The sequence below is a fragment of the Geotrypetes seraphini genome, chromosome 3, assembly GCF_902459505.1.
Source record: "Geotrypetes seraphini chromosome 3, aGeoSer1.1, whole genome shotgun sequence".
Taxonomy (NCBI): Eukaryota; Metazoa; Chordata; class Amphibia; order Gymnophiona; family Dermophiidae; genus Geotrypetes; species Geotrypetes seraphini.
Window position 1 is genome coordinate 140,110,166 of NC_047086.1, and position 16,284 is coordinate 140,126,449.

Below are 16,284 nucleotides of genomic sequence, written 5' to 3' on the forward strand. Positions count from 1 at the left end.
CACTAAGACACAATTTAACTTAGTTGGATCCTCTCAGGTTCATATCGCCACTTGTCTCCACTCAACAAGGCCCCATTTCGAAATCTTCATCAGGAGTGGGGAATACTGAATATACAAGAGAATTGGACTGTTAACTAAGAGAAAGGGTACAATCAGTCCTGCTCCACCAGCAGCAGCGTAATCGCACTGAAACTGGAGGAGAAAAAACAATGGCGTCTGGAGAATTCAACAATGGCGTCTGGAGAATTCAAAGATGCTCAGGAGCCCCACCCACAAACGTGATGACATATAACTAACAGGGAAACTCACAGCTGAAAGATATGGACATATGAAAAAGCTGAGTGTGAAAAAAATAGAATAAAAATAAAATAAAAATGTGAACATATATCATGTGTTTGAATTTTATCTGGAAAAACACTTATCAATGTTTTCATTCAATCCAAATGGGAGAAATGCCTTGAGATGGAAAATCCAAAAGTTCTCCCTTTGCAATAAATAAGTGTATCCTATCCCCACTGAAAAGGGTAGGTATTTGTTCCAAAATGCCCCATTTAAGCTGAGCAAAAGTTTGATGATACTTGGTGTTGTGAGAAACCACAGGGGCCGATTGTTTCCCTGTATTCAAACAACTGCGGTGTTCAATTAATCTGACTTTTACTGCCCGAGTTGTACATCCCATATAAATGAGATCACAGGGACTTGATATTACATAAATTACAAAGTTTGATTCACAGGACGTAATAAACTTGAGACTATAAGTCTGCCCGGTAGTAGGGTGAATCCAAGAATCCCCAACACAGGAGGTGTCACACACAGAACAATGACCTCATGGAGAATGAAAACCTGTGTCAGTAAAATGGTGAGATTTCAAACGGAAATCAGAGAAGACTAAATGTTCAGATAAGTTCTTGCCTCATGTAAAAGCAATACATGGATTGTCTCTGAATGCTGGTTGCAATTATATTGGTCATACAATCAGGAAGATAAAGGTTCGTATTGCTAAGTATTTGAGCAATATCCGCAGAAACTGCCTGCTCACTCCGTTGGTATGTGATTGGATTGAATGTGGTCATTCTTTAGATGACCTCAAATATACTGTTTTGTTCCATGCTAGTAACTATTCGGGTGATTTGTCTCAATTTTTATTAGTGAAGGAACAAAGATTTATATTTAAATGGCATACTTTAATACCGCAGGGACTAAATGCTGAATTTGATTGGTTCTAGCTGTAGCTCGACATAATAATGAGGGATTAGATGCGAGTAAGCGCATGCTCATCTCTAGTCCACACCTTGCCATCTTGTCTGGTAGTTGTAGCCGTAATCAGGTATGATAGCTTAGTATTTAGGTTTTTACTGTAGTGTGAAAAAAATTATTTGAATGAGACGGTTAGTTGAAAAAAATTTAGTAATAATTACTATGTATGATTATTGTTTTGTAGTGTCCCTTCCTGATGAAAGTCATGAAACTCGAGTCAGGGGGCTGACTTTACATTCAGCTTTAGGAGCCTTTTACAGCACAAATATTTTTACAACTGCAGTTGCCGCTTGAATGTGAGACCAGCTGACCGCCAAAGAATTACAGATAAGTTTTGCCTTAGATGTTATTTTTCAATCGATTTTCATCAATGCTGTAGCGGTCGGGACAGTGAATGCAATGATGGTCCCAGTGGCAACTTCGGTTTGGTTTTTACACTGAATCCATAAAATTGCGGGTCTGAGCACTTCACAAAAAAAAGTTATATTAATCATATTTAGCTTTATATACTGTGATTAAGGAGTGTATACTTTACAATAATAACATCATAATAAATCTAAATTTATATAACCATATGAATGTTTTTCACCTGACGAAGAGATACATCAGTAACTTTTCAGAATACTTTAGATCAAATAAATGCTCAGACAGGATACTGACACCTCCTTTTACAAAGCCACTTTAGCGGCTGATGCGCGGCTAACGCTCCAGTGCCCCTTAAATCCCTATAGGCGTCGGAGCGATTACCAGAGGAGCTGCTACCACAGTTTTCTAAACTGAGCCCCGAGTTTGGCACTTTTTATATTTTGAGACAGGATCGGTGTTGGCACTTCTTATGTTTTTGAAGCCCCGTTTTGCATATGGTTTTCAATATTGGAAATGGAACGTTCAAGATGGGATGTTCATATTTCAAACATCAAACAGTGTGTTATAGAGTATGGCAGAAAAATATCACAAACAACAAGTAATCTGCCAATAATAAACAAACAAAGCGTAAAACAGAAAAAATGTTGTATAAGTGGAGCAAAGACCTCAGTAAAGACTGCACATTCCCAGAGTGTGAAGGAGGAAAAAAAAAATCACCACCGCTGGCCTACAAAAAAAAACCCTAAACCTAAATGAAAGGCAGGTCATAAACAGAGTCTGTTCATCAACATACAGTTAATATAGAATTATATCCAATACAAGTCAGTCTTCAGAATATTTAAGATATTTTGAAGATTGGCTTGAATTGTATATACAATAATTATATTATTATATACCGATGAACTGACTGTTTATATGACATGCTTTTATGAAATTATTTTGGCTCAGTGAGAGTTAGATCACCTGTATGAGGTTATCTGGGAATATTCACTGGCATCTAACCAGATAATGCTGCTAAATGTCCTCTCTAACCATGTAAGTTGAAACTGGCTATGTTGTGGGTGGTCCAGGAGCAGAGTTGGCACTTATAGAGTTAAGTATCGATATTCAGCACTTAACTATATAAATAACCAGATAAAGCAGACTGTATAAAACACAGTTCTATCTTAGTCCAGTTTCACTTATCCAGTTAATGGCTGAATATTGACCTTCCTTAACTGATTAAGGGCCCCCTTTAATCAAGCTGCGCTAGAGGCTTTTAGCATGAGCCGGTGCGGTAAATGATCTGACGCTCAAAGAATTCCTATGAGTGTCGGAGCACTTACCTTGCTGGCTTACACTAAAAACCTCTAGCACAGCTTGATAACAGAGGGTAAGTGCTGGTCGGCTACAACTACCCAAATTATTGAATACTGGTGCCCGAAAGTGGCCTGGCATTGAATATCCGGGCATTAGGCTACAAAACTGCTGACCACTGCCAACTGATTATTCACTTCTACATTATGATCACATGTGACATTCTTGAATGAGCATTCTACTTACCTGCTCAAAAGGCTGACTCTGGGGCTGCTGTGACCAGAAATCATGCAGTAGCTGGAGGAGATCTAGGCCATCCAGATAACCACTCTTGTTATAGTCATAAAATGCAAAGAGGTAGAGGAGAGCTGGAAATAGAGAAAGGAGGCAAATCAATAAAGAACAAAGCATAAGCTATGTCTACATAAAGAAAAGGGAGGGAGGAAGGGAGTCATGAGCTATCCACAGAATAAGCGTAACGCTGCAGATTTAACTTAGAAACATAGAAACATGATGGCAGATAAAGGCCAAATGGCCCATCTAGTCTGCCCATCCATTATCTCTTTCTCTCTCCGAGAGATCCCACGTGCCTATCCTAGGCCCTTTTGAATTCAGACACAGTCTCTGTCTCCACCACCTCTTCTGGGAGACTGTTCCATGCATCTACCACCCTTTCTGTAAAAAAATATTTCCTTAGATTACTCCTGAGCCTATCACCTCTTAATTTCATCCTATGCTCTCTCATTGCAGAGTTTCCTTTCAAATGAAAGAGACTCGACTCATGCACTTTTACATTACGTAGGGATTTAAACGTCTCTATCATATCTCTCCTCTCCCTCCTTTCCTCTAAAGTATACAGATTGAGATCTTTAAGTCTGTCCCCATATGCCTTATGACGAAGACCACGCAATATTTTAGTAGCCTTCCTCTGGACCGACTCCATCCTTTTTATATCTTTTTAAAGGTGCGGCCTCCAGAATTGTACACAATATTCTAAATGAGGTCTCACCAAAGTCTTATATAGGGGCACCAATATCTCATAGTAACATAGTAGATGACGGCAGATAAAGACCCGAATGATCCATCCAGTCTGCCCAACCTGATTCAATTTAAATTTTTTTTTTTTTTTAATTTTTTTTTCTTCTTAGCTATTTCTGGGCAAGAATCCAAAACTTTACCTGGTACTGTGCTTGGGTTCCAACTGCCGAAATCTCTGTTAAGACTTACTCCGGCCCATCTACACCCTCCCAGCCATTGAAGCCCTCCCCAGCCCATCCTCCACCAAACGGCCATACACAGACACAGACCGTGCAAGTCTGCCCAGTACTGGCCTTTTACCTACTGGCCATACCTCTCCCTATGCAACCTATCATCCTTCTAGCTTTCGCCGTCACTTTTTCAAGCTGTTTGGCCTTCCAAATGTACAAACATCACTGCTGGTGGATGCTTTAGTATCAGCATGCAGTGACAGTGTAAGCCTGTCATGTTGTTTACTTTGGGCCTGATTCTGTAACCGGCATCGATTGCGTGTCAATCATACATCGGTGCTGGTTTCAGAATCGCGCCTACAGGAATGATATGTGCTAGGCCTACATATCCGGCGCCTATCTTTGTTTGAATTATGCCTACGTAGGTGCCTTAGGCCACTTAATGCCACTTCCAGCATTGGCCACGCTTACTTTGGCATTCAGCAGCCTACAGTGCCTACAAAGGTGAGATTCCACTGCCTTTTATTTAGGTGCTGGTAGGCACTTCAACCTCACCGTTTTTGCCATTTCTAACGGTGTTCTTCAATTACTTAGGCACCGGTTTTAGAATTTCCCCCTCTGTGTTTTATGTTAAAAGAAGATTTCAGATAATCTCCTTTTTAATGTTAGATTAAATCAAGTTAGATTAACTTTGTAGTTAGGCCTGTGCTGTAAAAACAGATTTGTAAAAGTTTTTTGTAAAAAATTTCAGCTTTTACACGCTGTGATTATTTTAGCTATGCAACCATTTCTTTTTGAAATCAATAGTATCATTAAACTTTTGATTTAGTTTAATTTTATTTTTCCTCATTGGGCATTGCACTCATAAGGGTCCTTTTACTAAGCTGTGGTAAGCAAAAACAGTGTTTATCACAGGTTAAAAGGGCACTAACGCTGGATGTGCTAAGGCGTCCTGCAGTAGTTTTAGGATCGGCGAATGTTTCCCATGCACTAAAAAATAGATTTTATTTTTTTAGCATGAGGGTGTTTGCGGGCCGAGAGTAGGCATGCCCTTAGCTAATTGACTAGTGGTAACCGATTAGCGCATGGTTAGCGTGGGAGCCCTTTTACCATCTGAAAAATAGGTGGTGGTAAGGGCTGACATACTAATGGCAATGTGCTAATTTCGAAATTAGTGTATGACCATAAATAGGAAAAATCAAATTGCGGCCATTTTAGAGCCATGCTAAAAAGTGGCCTCAGCCTGTGAAAAACCCATGCACTAATAATAGCGCAGCTTAGTAATAAGACCTCTTAGTCTGTTTAATTTGGGGGCTTTGATAGAAACATGATGGCAGATAAAGGCCAAATGGCCCATCTAGTCTGCCCATCTGCTGGGGAGTTCCACTACACTTTGCCTCCTGGATCGTGGTGATGACAGATGCCAGTCTTCGGGGCTGGGGAGCTCATTGCAATCATTGGCCTGTTCAAGGGAGTTGAACACCCTCTCAGCGAAAGTGGTCAATCAACCGGTTGGAACTCAGAGCCATTCGACTAGCTCTGATGGGATTACAGAAGATGCTGAAAGGCCAAGCAGTCCGGGCCTTCTCCAATAATGCGACGACAGTAGCTACCATCACTCGCTAGGGAGAAATCAAGAGCTCTCCTCTGGCTCAAGCTGCCTGTCTTCCTTTTCATTGAACGGAGTGTCATATTCTAGCACTGTCAGCAGCGTAGATGACAGGAGTGGACAGTGTTCAAGCAGACTTCCTCAGCAGATAGACTCTGGAGTCAGGCGAGTGGGTCCTGTCCCCAGAGGCGTTCCAAGCGATAGTGGAGCACTGGGGAAGACCCCACTTCGACCTCAGGACCACTGTATGAAACAAGAAAATGGATCACTTCTTCAGTCAACGATCCAAGCCCAGAAGCAAGGGGCTTGACACTCAGGTGCAGCTTGGCCTCCGGAGATGGTATGTTTGTTCCTCCTTGGCCAATGTTTGGCCGAGTCCTTTGGAGGATCGTGACTCTTCCAGGCCGCATCATTCTGGTGGCTCCAGATTGGTCTCATGATCATAGTATACAGATTTGATGCACCTGTGCAGAGGACACAGCGTTCAGCTGAGCATCTATCTGGACTTCTTCATGTAGGGTCCGGTATCCATGGAGGATCCGGGTCCCTTTGCTCTTATGGCTTGGCTCTTGAGCACCCAGCCTTAGAGCAACAGAATATTCTTCCCTAGTTGTTGATTCTCTTCTGAAGTCTACAAAGTTGTCTGCAGTGTCGACTTACATTACACGTATGGAAGGCCTTCCACGATTGGTGTGCACAGGTCCAGGTGGATCCTTATTCAGCTCCGATCTCGCTAATTCTTGCCTTTCTTCAGGCTAGTTTGGCCTTATTATGGCTTCTCTTCGAGTCCATGTGGACGGACTCTCCTGTTTTAGATCCCAGAAGCGTCGGTCTTCCTTGGTGTTTCATCCTGATGTCGCTAGACTCTTGAAGGGAGCCCTTCATGTCCGACCACCAGTTAAGCACCTTTTCCCTTCCTGGGATCTTCACCGGGTATAGTCTAGCCTTGCTAAGGCATCTTAGATTGACACTGAAGACCCTTTTTCTTGTCACAATTAAATGGGTGCGTTGGGCATCAGTCCTGAGGGCTTGGTCTTGCAGGGACCCTTTCCTCTGTTTTTTCAGAGATGGGGGTTTCCCTTCAGATGGTTCCTTCCTGCTTGCCGAACATGATTTCAGTTTTCCTAGTCAGTCAGGATGTATGTTTGCCTGACTTTCAGCCAACAGATTTCAAGTCACAGGATCGCCTATTGAAGAAACTGGAATGAGCTGAAGTGGGCTTCATTAATATGAAGCTAGCTCCAGGGGTTGTCTGATGGTATCTTCCTTTAAGGGGGAACAAATGAGAGTTAAAACACATTGAGTTGTTATGAGTTCTTACGTCAGACAGTGACGTCCCTGATTGTTTGGGACGTTGTTGTCTGAGGAACGTATAAATCAGCTGACTAAGAGCCTGACCGCCATTTTGTTCTCGACGCAATGGTGGGAGACAGTGGTTATGAGCGGTAAGAGTCAACTAATAGTATTAATAAGTTTAAACTATATTAAGTAAATATGTGTTATATAGAAATAGTATGGACACTTAGATGTGTTTTATATTTGTTTTAGGGAGTGGGAGCCTTGATAAAGCCCTTTGAAGTACACGGGTGAAACATGTTGGATGATTGATGTTTCTACCCTCCCGACTAGCGTCTAATTTACAAGCTAAGTACTTTTAGCATATATTTATATATAAATTAACTAAGTTAAAATTAATACTTATGAAAAACGCATAAAAAACATATGGGTCCAGTGACGAATGGGTGCATAAAGCCCCGCACAATGAGATGGTTTGAGTGCGTGGTGGCCCGCTGAGGACCTGAAAATAGTGTTAAACTACACTGAATGAAGTTTGGCAAATCAGTGAGGTAATGTCTTGCTGAGATTGGCTGGTATATGAGAATATTCTTCATTCAAATTGGTTCGAGTAAGTGCCTAGGTTTTCATTATATAGTATTTTGTAAGAGACACATGGAAGCCTAGGTGTCTTACCCCCACCACCACCACCACCCATTTTACAAAACCACGATAGCAGTTTTTAGCACAGGCCGGCACACTGAATGCTCTGCACTTCTGCTGACACTCATAGAGTTCCTATGAGCATGGGGCGCAGCGCAGAACATTCAGCACTTCGACCTGTGCTAAAAACTGCTATCGTGATTTTATAAAAGGGATGGATGGGGGTATTTATTTATTTAAAAAATTTATCACTCACTATATCCTCCAGTTCTGCACAAGATACAATAAAAACATACATAATAAAATCACATATATCACAATTTTATGAAATGGTTATGGACTTCTCTTTTAGGAAATGATCCAAACCTTTTTTAAACACTGCCAAGCTAATTGCTTTCACCACATTCTCTGGCAACAAATTTCAGAGTTTAATTACCCGTCTAGTGAGGATATATTTTCTCTGGTTTGTTTTAAATCTACTGCTTAGTAGCTTCATCACATGTCCCCTAGTTCTAGTATTTTTGGAAAGAGTAAACAAGTGATTCACATCTACCCGCTTCACTCCACTCAGTATTTTATAGACCTCAATCATATCTCCCCTGAGCCTTCTCTTCTCTAGGCCAAAGAGCCCTAGCCACTTTAGCCTTTCCTCATAGGGAAATCAAGCCAATCCCTTTTATCATTTTTGTCTCTCTTATTTTTGTCAATTTAATTGTAATCAATTTTCCTTTTTCCTATTTGTATTATTCCTTGCTCTTGTGATTTCTCTTTATATTTCCTTTTTGATCATAGATCTATTTACAGAACAGCACATAGGCAGCAGAAGCTTTTTTGTTGGGGGGCCTGAAAGCTCCGCCCTGACCCCACCCAATCTCTGCCCCAGACCCCGCCCCTATAATAGTACTAATAGTAATACAATTTTTTTCCATTCATTTTTCATATACACACAATATAATATTATTAACACCACATAATGGATAACCACAAAATTAAACTACACAAAGCACATTGTATGCTTCTAAACATTGCCTTATTTCCATTTTCTATTTATAAATTTTTGTCAATACAGTTACAAGACTACTTGATTCTACAAAAAGCAACAAAAAATGTATTTCTACTTTTTGTCGTTTCTGCTTTAATCATCTTCTCTTCATTCTTCTTTCTATGCAGCGTTTGTCCTCTTTCCCTTCCATGCAACATCTGCCATCTCTCTTTGCCCCTTCCACCCAGCCTCTGCATTCTCTCTCTACCCCATCTATTGTCCACCCTCTCTCTGCCCCTTTCATCCACTGTCCGTCCTCTCTGCCCTTTCCATCCAGTGTCTACCCTCTTTCTCTTCCATAAGCCATCTTCCCTCTTTCTATGTCCCTTCAATAAACTGTATATCCTGTGCCCCTTCTCTCCTTTGTACATGATTCATTTCAGCTTCACCCCCTCTCCATTTTTCTGTCTCCACCCCATCCCCTATGCCCTGGCATCTCTCTCTTCTCCTTTCCTTCCTTCCTTCCCACTCCACCCCATGGTCTGGCATCTCTATTTTCTTCCCTCCCCCCATGATCTGGCATCTCTCCTCTCTTCTATATTTCCCTCCTTGCTGTGGCACCTCCTCTCCTTCCTTTCACTCTGGTTTGGCATTTGTCTCCTTAAGTTTCCCTTCCCTCCCCCATGCCCTGGCATCTCTCTCCTCTCCTTCCTTTCTCTCCCTCCCTCCTTCCTTCATTTCCCCTAGCCTGGCATCTGTCTCCTTCCTTCTCCCCATGCCTGGCATCCCTCCCTTCCCCTCTATGGTCTGGTATCTCCTTTCCTTTCCCTCCCTCACATGAACTTGGCATTTCTCATTCCTCTCCTCTCCCTTCCCTGGTCTTCCTTCTCCCTCTTTCCCTCTCTTTCCTCAATTGGGTGCAACAGCAGCATTTCTCTTCCTTCTACCTCTTTTCCTCTCTCTCCCCCCAATTGGGCATAGCAGCAGCATTTCTCTTCCCTTGTCTTCCTTCTCCCTCTTTCTCTCTCTCTCCCCAATTGGGTGCAGCAGCAGCATTTCTCCCCCCCCCCCTCCTTCCCTGGTCTTCCTTCTCCCTCTTTCCCTCTCTCTCCCCAATTGGGTACAACAGCAGCATTTCTCTTCCCCCCCCCCTTTTTCCTGGTCTTCCTTCTCCCTCTTTTCCTCTCTCTCCCCAATTGGGTGCTGCAGCAGCATTTCTCTTCTTTCTTCCTCTTTCCCTCTGTCTCCCCAAAAGGGTGCTGCTGCAGCATTTCCCCCTTGATCTCACACAGCCCGGCAGCATTCCCCCCCCTGGTGCAGCATTCCCCCCACAGTCTCACACAGCTGTTGGCAGCGCATCATTCCCAACTCACTGCTCCTACTTGCTTCGGGCCTTCCTCACTGATGGGTCCCACCTACTTTCTGTTTCCGCGAAGGCAGGACCCAGCAGCGAGGAAGGCCCAAAGTAAGCAGGTGCAGCGAGTTTAAGCCTCCCTCCCTGTTCTATCTCCCGCCGACGCCGCTGTAGCCAGCAAGCAACTTTGCCCATGCTCCAGGGCTCTAACGCTATGCTTGCCGGTTTCACTTCTCCTCCCTCCCCCTTATGACGTAACTTCCAGTTTCATCGGAGAAGAGTTGGGAAACCAGCAAGCGCAGCGTTAGAGCCCCAGAACATGGGTGAAGTCATTTGCAGGCTACAGCGAGCCATAGGGCAGCTACCCTACTTGCTCTCCCCTAATGCTGGGCAATTTTTGGGGAGGCCACAGCTCTTGTGCCCCCCACCCCCACCCCGTTCCGACGCCTATGGAACAGCACCTTATTTGTTTTGACGCTTATTTTAGTGTTGTGCTGGATGAGCATGTTTTTGTAAGAATTTGAAATGCAAATTGAATTAATAATAATAAAAAGAAACATGTTTTCACCCACCTCAGAAATAGAAGCCCATGCACACAGTCATGCATCTCACCTAACTTTATAATATCAAAAGGTAAATGAGAGAAGATAAAATGACATACTATTATTTTCATGAATCACCATTGAAGCATTGGGCACAAAGGGGGTGATTCTAGAAGGAGGTACCTAGATTTAAGTCAAACATGGCAAACTCTGGCCCGCAGGCCAAATCTGGCCACAGTGTATTAAATGTTGAACCACCAGACATTTACCATTTTTTTACTTAATCTGGCCCGCCAGCACAAACCGCTGCCCTTGCTGCTGCTTTTCACTCGCATCTGCCTTCTCCTGGTCTCCTCTTCAAAGCAGCTTGCTGAGGATCGCCGGCCAGCTGTAGCGAACCTCGCAGGCTGCCATCAACCTCGGTAGCACGTTCCCTCTGATGCAATCCTGTACGTCAGAGGTGGGACGAGACCGCGGCAGAGGGAACATGCTACCAAGGTTGACGGCAGCCCGCAAGGTTTGCTACAGCCGGCCAGAAATCTTCAGCAGGCTGTTTTGAAGAGGAGACTAGGAAGCCAGGATGGAGGGAGGGTAGGAACGGCGGGCCAAATCTGAAGGTGAGACCGGGAAGAAAAAGGGGGAAAACATGAAGGCCTTCTGGACAGGGGAGTGGGCCCTGGTGTATAAGTACCCAGAGGGAGAGAAGGAGGGGTCCAGAAGTGCATATGCTGGAATGAGGGGAGGGGTGGGTGAGGAAGAAATAAAACAGAGGAGAGGGAGAGAGATGGTGGACAATGGGGATGGAGGGAGGAAAGGAAAAGAAAGGGAGATAAGTTAGACACAAGGGATGGTGTGGAGGGGGGATAGAGATACTGGATAGGAGGGTAGTTGGGAAGAGAAAGAGAGAGATGGTGGTGGGGAAGAAGGGAGAGATGCTGGATGAAAGGGTAATTGAGAAAGAAGAAATGGTAGATCTGGGAATGGTGGGGTCCATCATTGCAGCTGCGGGGATGGAGATGAAAAAAAGGAACGATGCCAGACCTCCAGGGGAATGAAGGGAAACAGAAGGGGAGGACAGAGATTGTTAGATGGTTAGCATGGAGAAAGAAATAGACACTGGTAAGCGAGTTATCAGAAGACAACCAGAGCCTGGGGGCCATCAAAATGTAGAAAAAATAATTTTATTTTCTGTTTTGTAATTACAATATGTCAGATTTGAAATGTGATCCTGCCAGAGCTGGTGTTAGACAGCAAGCGTGAACTAGGACTTAACAGAAAGGAAAAGTCTTTTTTAAAAATTTTGTTTACACCACAGAGCCGGCATGCGGTTGGAGATGTTGTAACCCTATACTTCTACTAAGACTATGCCTTAGTCACTTAGGAGTCCTTTTATTAAGTTGCACATTTAGCACGCACTAAATTGATTAGCGTACCTTAATAAGAGGACCCCTAAGTACCTTAATAAAAAATTCGGCCCGCGACTTAGCCTTTTTTTTCAGATCTCGGCCCCTTATGTGATTGAGTTTGACACCCCTGATTTAAGTGCTAGGAAAGAACTTATTTGAAACTTATTCCTCAAAGAAAGTAGGCACCTAGTTTACTTTATAGAATATGTACGTAATTGGCCAAAATCATGCCTGTATTTCAGGCACAAACACACCAGCTATACACCTACATTCTTGTCCCTAGATTACAAAAGATCACACATAATTTTATAAGTATACATAATTTTATAATGTATACAAAATTTTATAAGTATACATTATGGGGAAACAAATACATTGGCACTTGGACGATCTAAAAGACAGGTCATCCAAGTGCTGATAATCAAAACAGCTTTTTAGACATATCCAGGGACATTTTAGGCCTCTGAATTCTGCTGTGCGCCCAGAGCTGAAAGGGGTGTTTTTAAAGGAGTGGTTAGGGTGAGATGTGGGCTAACCTAGACTTAGTCATCCTGCAGGGATAACTGAATGTTTGACGAGACTGCCTAGATGGAACTTATATGTTGTGAGTTAGACGATGTAAGGGGGGGGGGGATTGACTGAATGGGGGAGTGTGTGGTGAATGTTCGTGAGTGTGACTGGTTTGCTTCGGGTGGAGTGTGTGTTGCTCTTAGTATAGGGGGCTCTTGGGGTGGATATGTTGTCTCGAAAATTGAAAATTGGTGGAGCTGATGAGGGAAACGGGCTGTTCGTTTCCTGGGATATTCTTCTGTCTTTTTGCTGTCTTCAGTACTGTTGCAGGTGACTATTGTAATACCATCCGTTGCGGTTTTTGCTATTTTACTTATGTACTCTGCTTGTTTCTCTTGTTGCTTCATTAATAAAAATGATTAAAAAAAAAAAAAAAAAAAAGACAGGTATAAGTGCCCAAAAGGTATCCAAAGTGACCAGAACTACTGCAGGGACAAAGTAAAGACCCACACACACCTACCCCTTGTGTTCACTGACCCCGTCACACCCCCACAATGTTCAGAATAAAAACATACATACCTGCCTCCGGAACATCCACACCTGGCATAGGAAAGCCTAGTACAGCTGCAAAGAGGTGGCTTAAGTAGTCTGGAGGGGGTGCAAGTGAAACATAGAGTGGAGGACCCAGGCCTATAAGCCACTCTGACCCAACAAAACCCCCCAAAACCCTACTCTATTGCCATATAGGTGCGACCTGCAGCCATAAGGGCTACTGGGGTTGTAGACAGGTGGGTATAGTGGGTTTTGAGGGTTTTTTGGGGGGACTCACCATAACCTATAAGGGAGTTCTGGTGAGATGTTTTTGTGGCACCCTTTTTGTGAAGTTCACAGCAGTGCCCTGTAAGGTGCCCCACTGCTCTGTTACCATGTCTGGGTGACCAGTCCATCACAATGCTGGCCCCTCCCATGTCCAAATGGTCTTGTTCTGGACGTTTCAGACTTGGACAAATTTTTGGTTGAGAATGTGGTATAACGCTAGACGTACTAGCAGTCTGAACAATCAAATGCTGGGACGTATAGACAATTTTCTAAAAAAATATATTTTAGATGTACTTTTCGTGAATAGACATTTTGCCGCTGCTGACTTTGGGTGACTAGCACCCTTTGTCCAAATTGGACTTAGACGTTTCTTTTGATTATGTCCCTCCATACCCACAAGTTTGCCCAAACTGCCCTCATCTGAAGGCCCATCCGGAAAATACTTGCCTTTGCAACTAGGTGTTTATTTACAGCATAGCATTATGCTGGAAACTGCTCATTTAATGAATGTATGTATTCAAATATATGTACATTAATAACTAAGTTAACTGCATTTACATGCATTCTGGCTGCCTAAAATTAGGTGGTGCAATATAGTAATGATGCCTCAATTACTTGCTTGGTGCAACAGAGGGAGCCTGTAGCAGAGAAGAGATTAGAATCTGAGACAATTGGGAACTCTCTGTCCCATTTCCAAATCCAACCCTTAGGACCATACCTTTGCTTTGAAGTTTGTGATTGACTTACCTTGCTCCCTTGTCATGTTTTCCAGGTCATCTTGTACCTTTTTGTTGCTCTTAAGGTAGTCTTTTAGAAACCTGAAACAAAAACTCAATTGTAATATTCTCAAGTGCAGTTCATAGTTATAAATATTGCGTCTTCAAATTACTGAAATCATAGTAGGCCTTAATACTAAGACTCTATGTTTAAGAGCTTACAATGGTTTTATATTTATTCCAAGGTGACAAGTTTCCTACATATCCTATCCTGGTTTTCTTTTTACCCCCAAAGATATTATATGGTTCTATTTGGATTACTGTTGTGTTCCATTTATTGATATTTTATATTAAGTCTTGAAAGGGCCAATATTCAGCTGTTGATGATCAACATTTTGCTGACTGTTGCCAGCGTTAAACCCAGAAGTTCAATGCCAGGCCATGTCCGAGCACTGCCATTGAATTTCAGGATTTCCAAAGCTGTTTAACATATAGCCATTAAGTGTGATATTCAGCACTTAACCAGTTATGAGTTATTGTAAAAAAAGGACTGAATATTCGCACTCAATAAGCCAAATGCTGACTTCCCCAAATGCTGACCCCCCAAATAGCTGGTTTTCAGTTCGGCATTAACTGGTTATTTTCAGCTACAGTAACCAGTTAAGTGCCACTGAAAATAAGCAGTTAGACCCAAACTAGGGTTACCAGATTTGGGGCCGCAAAACCCTAGACACATGGCCCGCCCTGTTCCACCTCCAGCCTCACCCTATTCTGCCCCAGCCCTGCTCAGTTCTGCCTCCAGCCCCGCCCCATTCTGTCTCCAGCCCCACCCTAGCTCTGCCCCCCCCAAAAAAATCTTCTTTCCCCGCTGAGTTCTAGTCATGTCTGGAGGACCTGGAGCATGCGTGGATGTGTGTGACATCATCCGCGTATGCTCAGAGGCCCTCTAGATGCAGCCAGAGCTTGTTGGGGTTTTACAAACCCCAGTCAAACTAAAGGGTTTTGGAAAGTCCATCCGGGCACCTGGACTAAAAAGAGATGGTTGGAGACGTTGTAACTAGAGAATGACACGGTGACAAAATTCATCACCGTTCCCGTCCCCGCGGATAACCATGGGACATAATCCCAGGTCATTTTCTAGTGTCTATTTCAACCTCAGTCCTTCTACACCAGCATTCTTCAAAGCAAAGCTTGCGGGTCAGTGGCTGTGCTTATGTGAGCCAAGGATAATGAAGCCATTGTGACATCAGGTCAAGAGGTCAGAACAGGAGATGTGGAGAACATCTCGTTTTCTAAGATAAGCTCTAGGACCAAAGGGTATAAAGAAGCATCCCCAGAGATCTGCTCTATAACTAGCTGATCTACACTGTTATATGGCTCTGCCATGACACAGATGTCTAATCCTGAAGCCTAAGACTTGAGTTGGAGCCTGCCTGCTTCTCAGCCTGATGCCAGAGGCCTGAACCAAAGGGAAGCCCTGGCTGTAACTGTTCCACTGTTCCTGCCTCATTATCTCCCTTGACAGAGCTCTGGGAGCCCAAGAAACCTCTCCTACACTGACTGTGTGCTGGTCATTGCTCCAGGTGATGTGCATGTTCCAGAGCTCTTGCAGCTCAAGAGAAATCTCTCCTACACCGATCGTACTGGGCATCTACCTAAGACTCCTCTCCTGCACAAACAAGGCTATATCAGCTCTTGTGTATTTTGGGGTGATAGGACAGGAAGCAGGTTTTCACAGCCCATAGGGAACTGTGTGTTACTCTCCAAGTGATTTATGCAACAGAGGGTTATTGTGCATTCCCTAAACATCCTAGCTTGTCTAGTGTCTAAGTCTCACATCTACATTGCACACTGTAATTGAGTCTTGTGATCCAAGATGGCCGCGTGAAATTGAGAGTGGAAAGACGCTCAGGATATTATTTCCTCTAACTTACTTGATTTCGCAGAGATGCCGAAGAGGAGGGGAAAAAGTACTGCTGGAGCCTTGCGGCACTTGGGAACCCCATCGCAAACAACTATTGAGGATTTCCTGAGGCGTTTACAACAGGAGTCGATCGCGTCTGGGAGTCGCCCGCTGGAACAGCAGGCTGCGAGTGAAGCCGTTGCGAACTTCCCTGGGCTGGAATCCACCCTGAGCCCAGACGCCAGGACCCCACCTCCACAGCCATAGAGTGCCAGCTCTTCATGGGAGGACAGTCTTTCCGACATGGTGGACTCTATCCCCCCGGAGGCTACTTCAAGTTTGGCACTGGATGAAAGCTTGAATGTGGAGAAGCCAGCA

At 43.6% G+C, this 16,284-nt stretch overlaps 1 protein-coding gene across 1 annotated transcript in view; it reads right to left on the minus strand.

Moving 5' to 3' along the window:
* CGREF1 (cell growth regulator with EF-hand domain 1) overlaps window positions 1–16,284 on the minus strand; it is a 52,682-nt gene that overhangs the window by 13,325 nt on the left and 23,073 nt on the right. Inside the window, exons 4-5 of the mRNA XM_033935697.1 lie at window positions 14,035–14,105; window positions 3,166–3,287 (exon numbers count right to left, since the gene is read on the minus strand). Coding sequence (XP_033791588.1) covers window positions 3,166–3,287; window positions 14,035–14,105 — 193 coding nt within the window. The remainder of the gene's footprint in view (window positions 1–3,165; window positions 3,288–14,034; window positions 14,106–16,284) is intronic.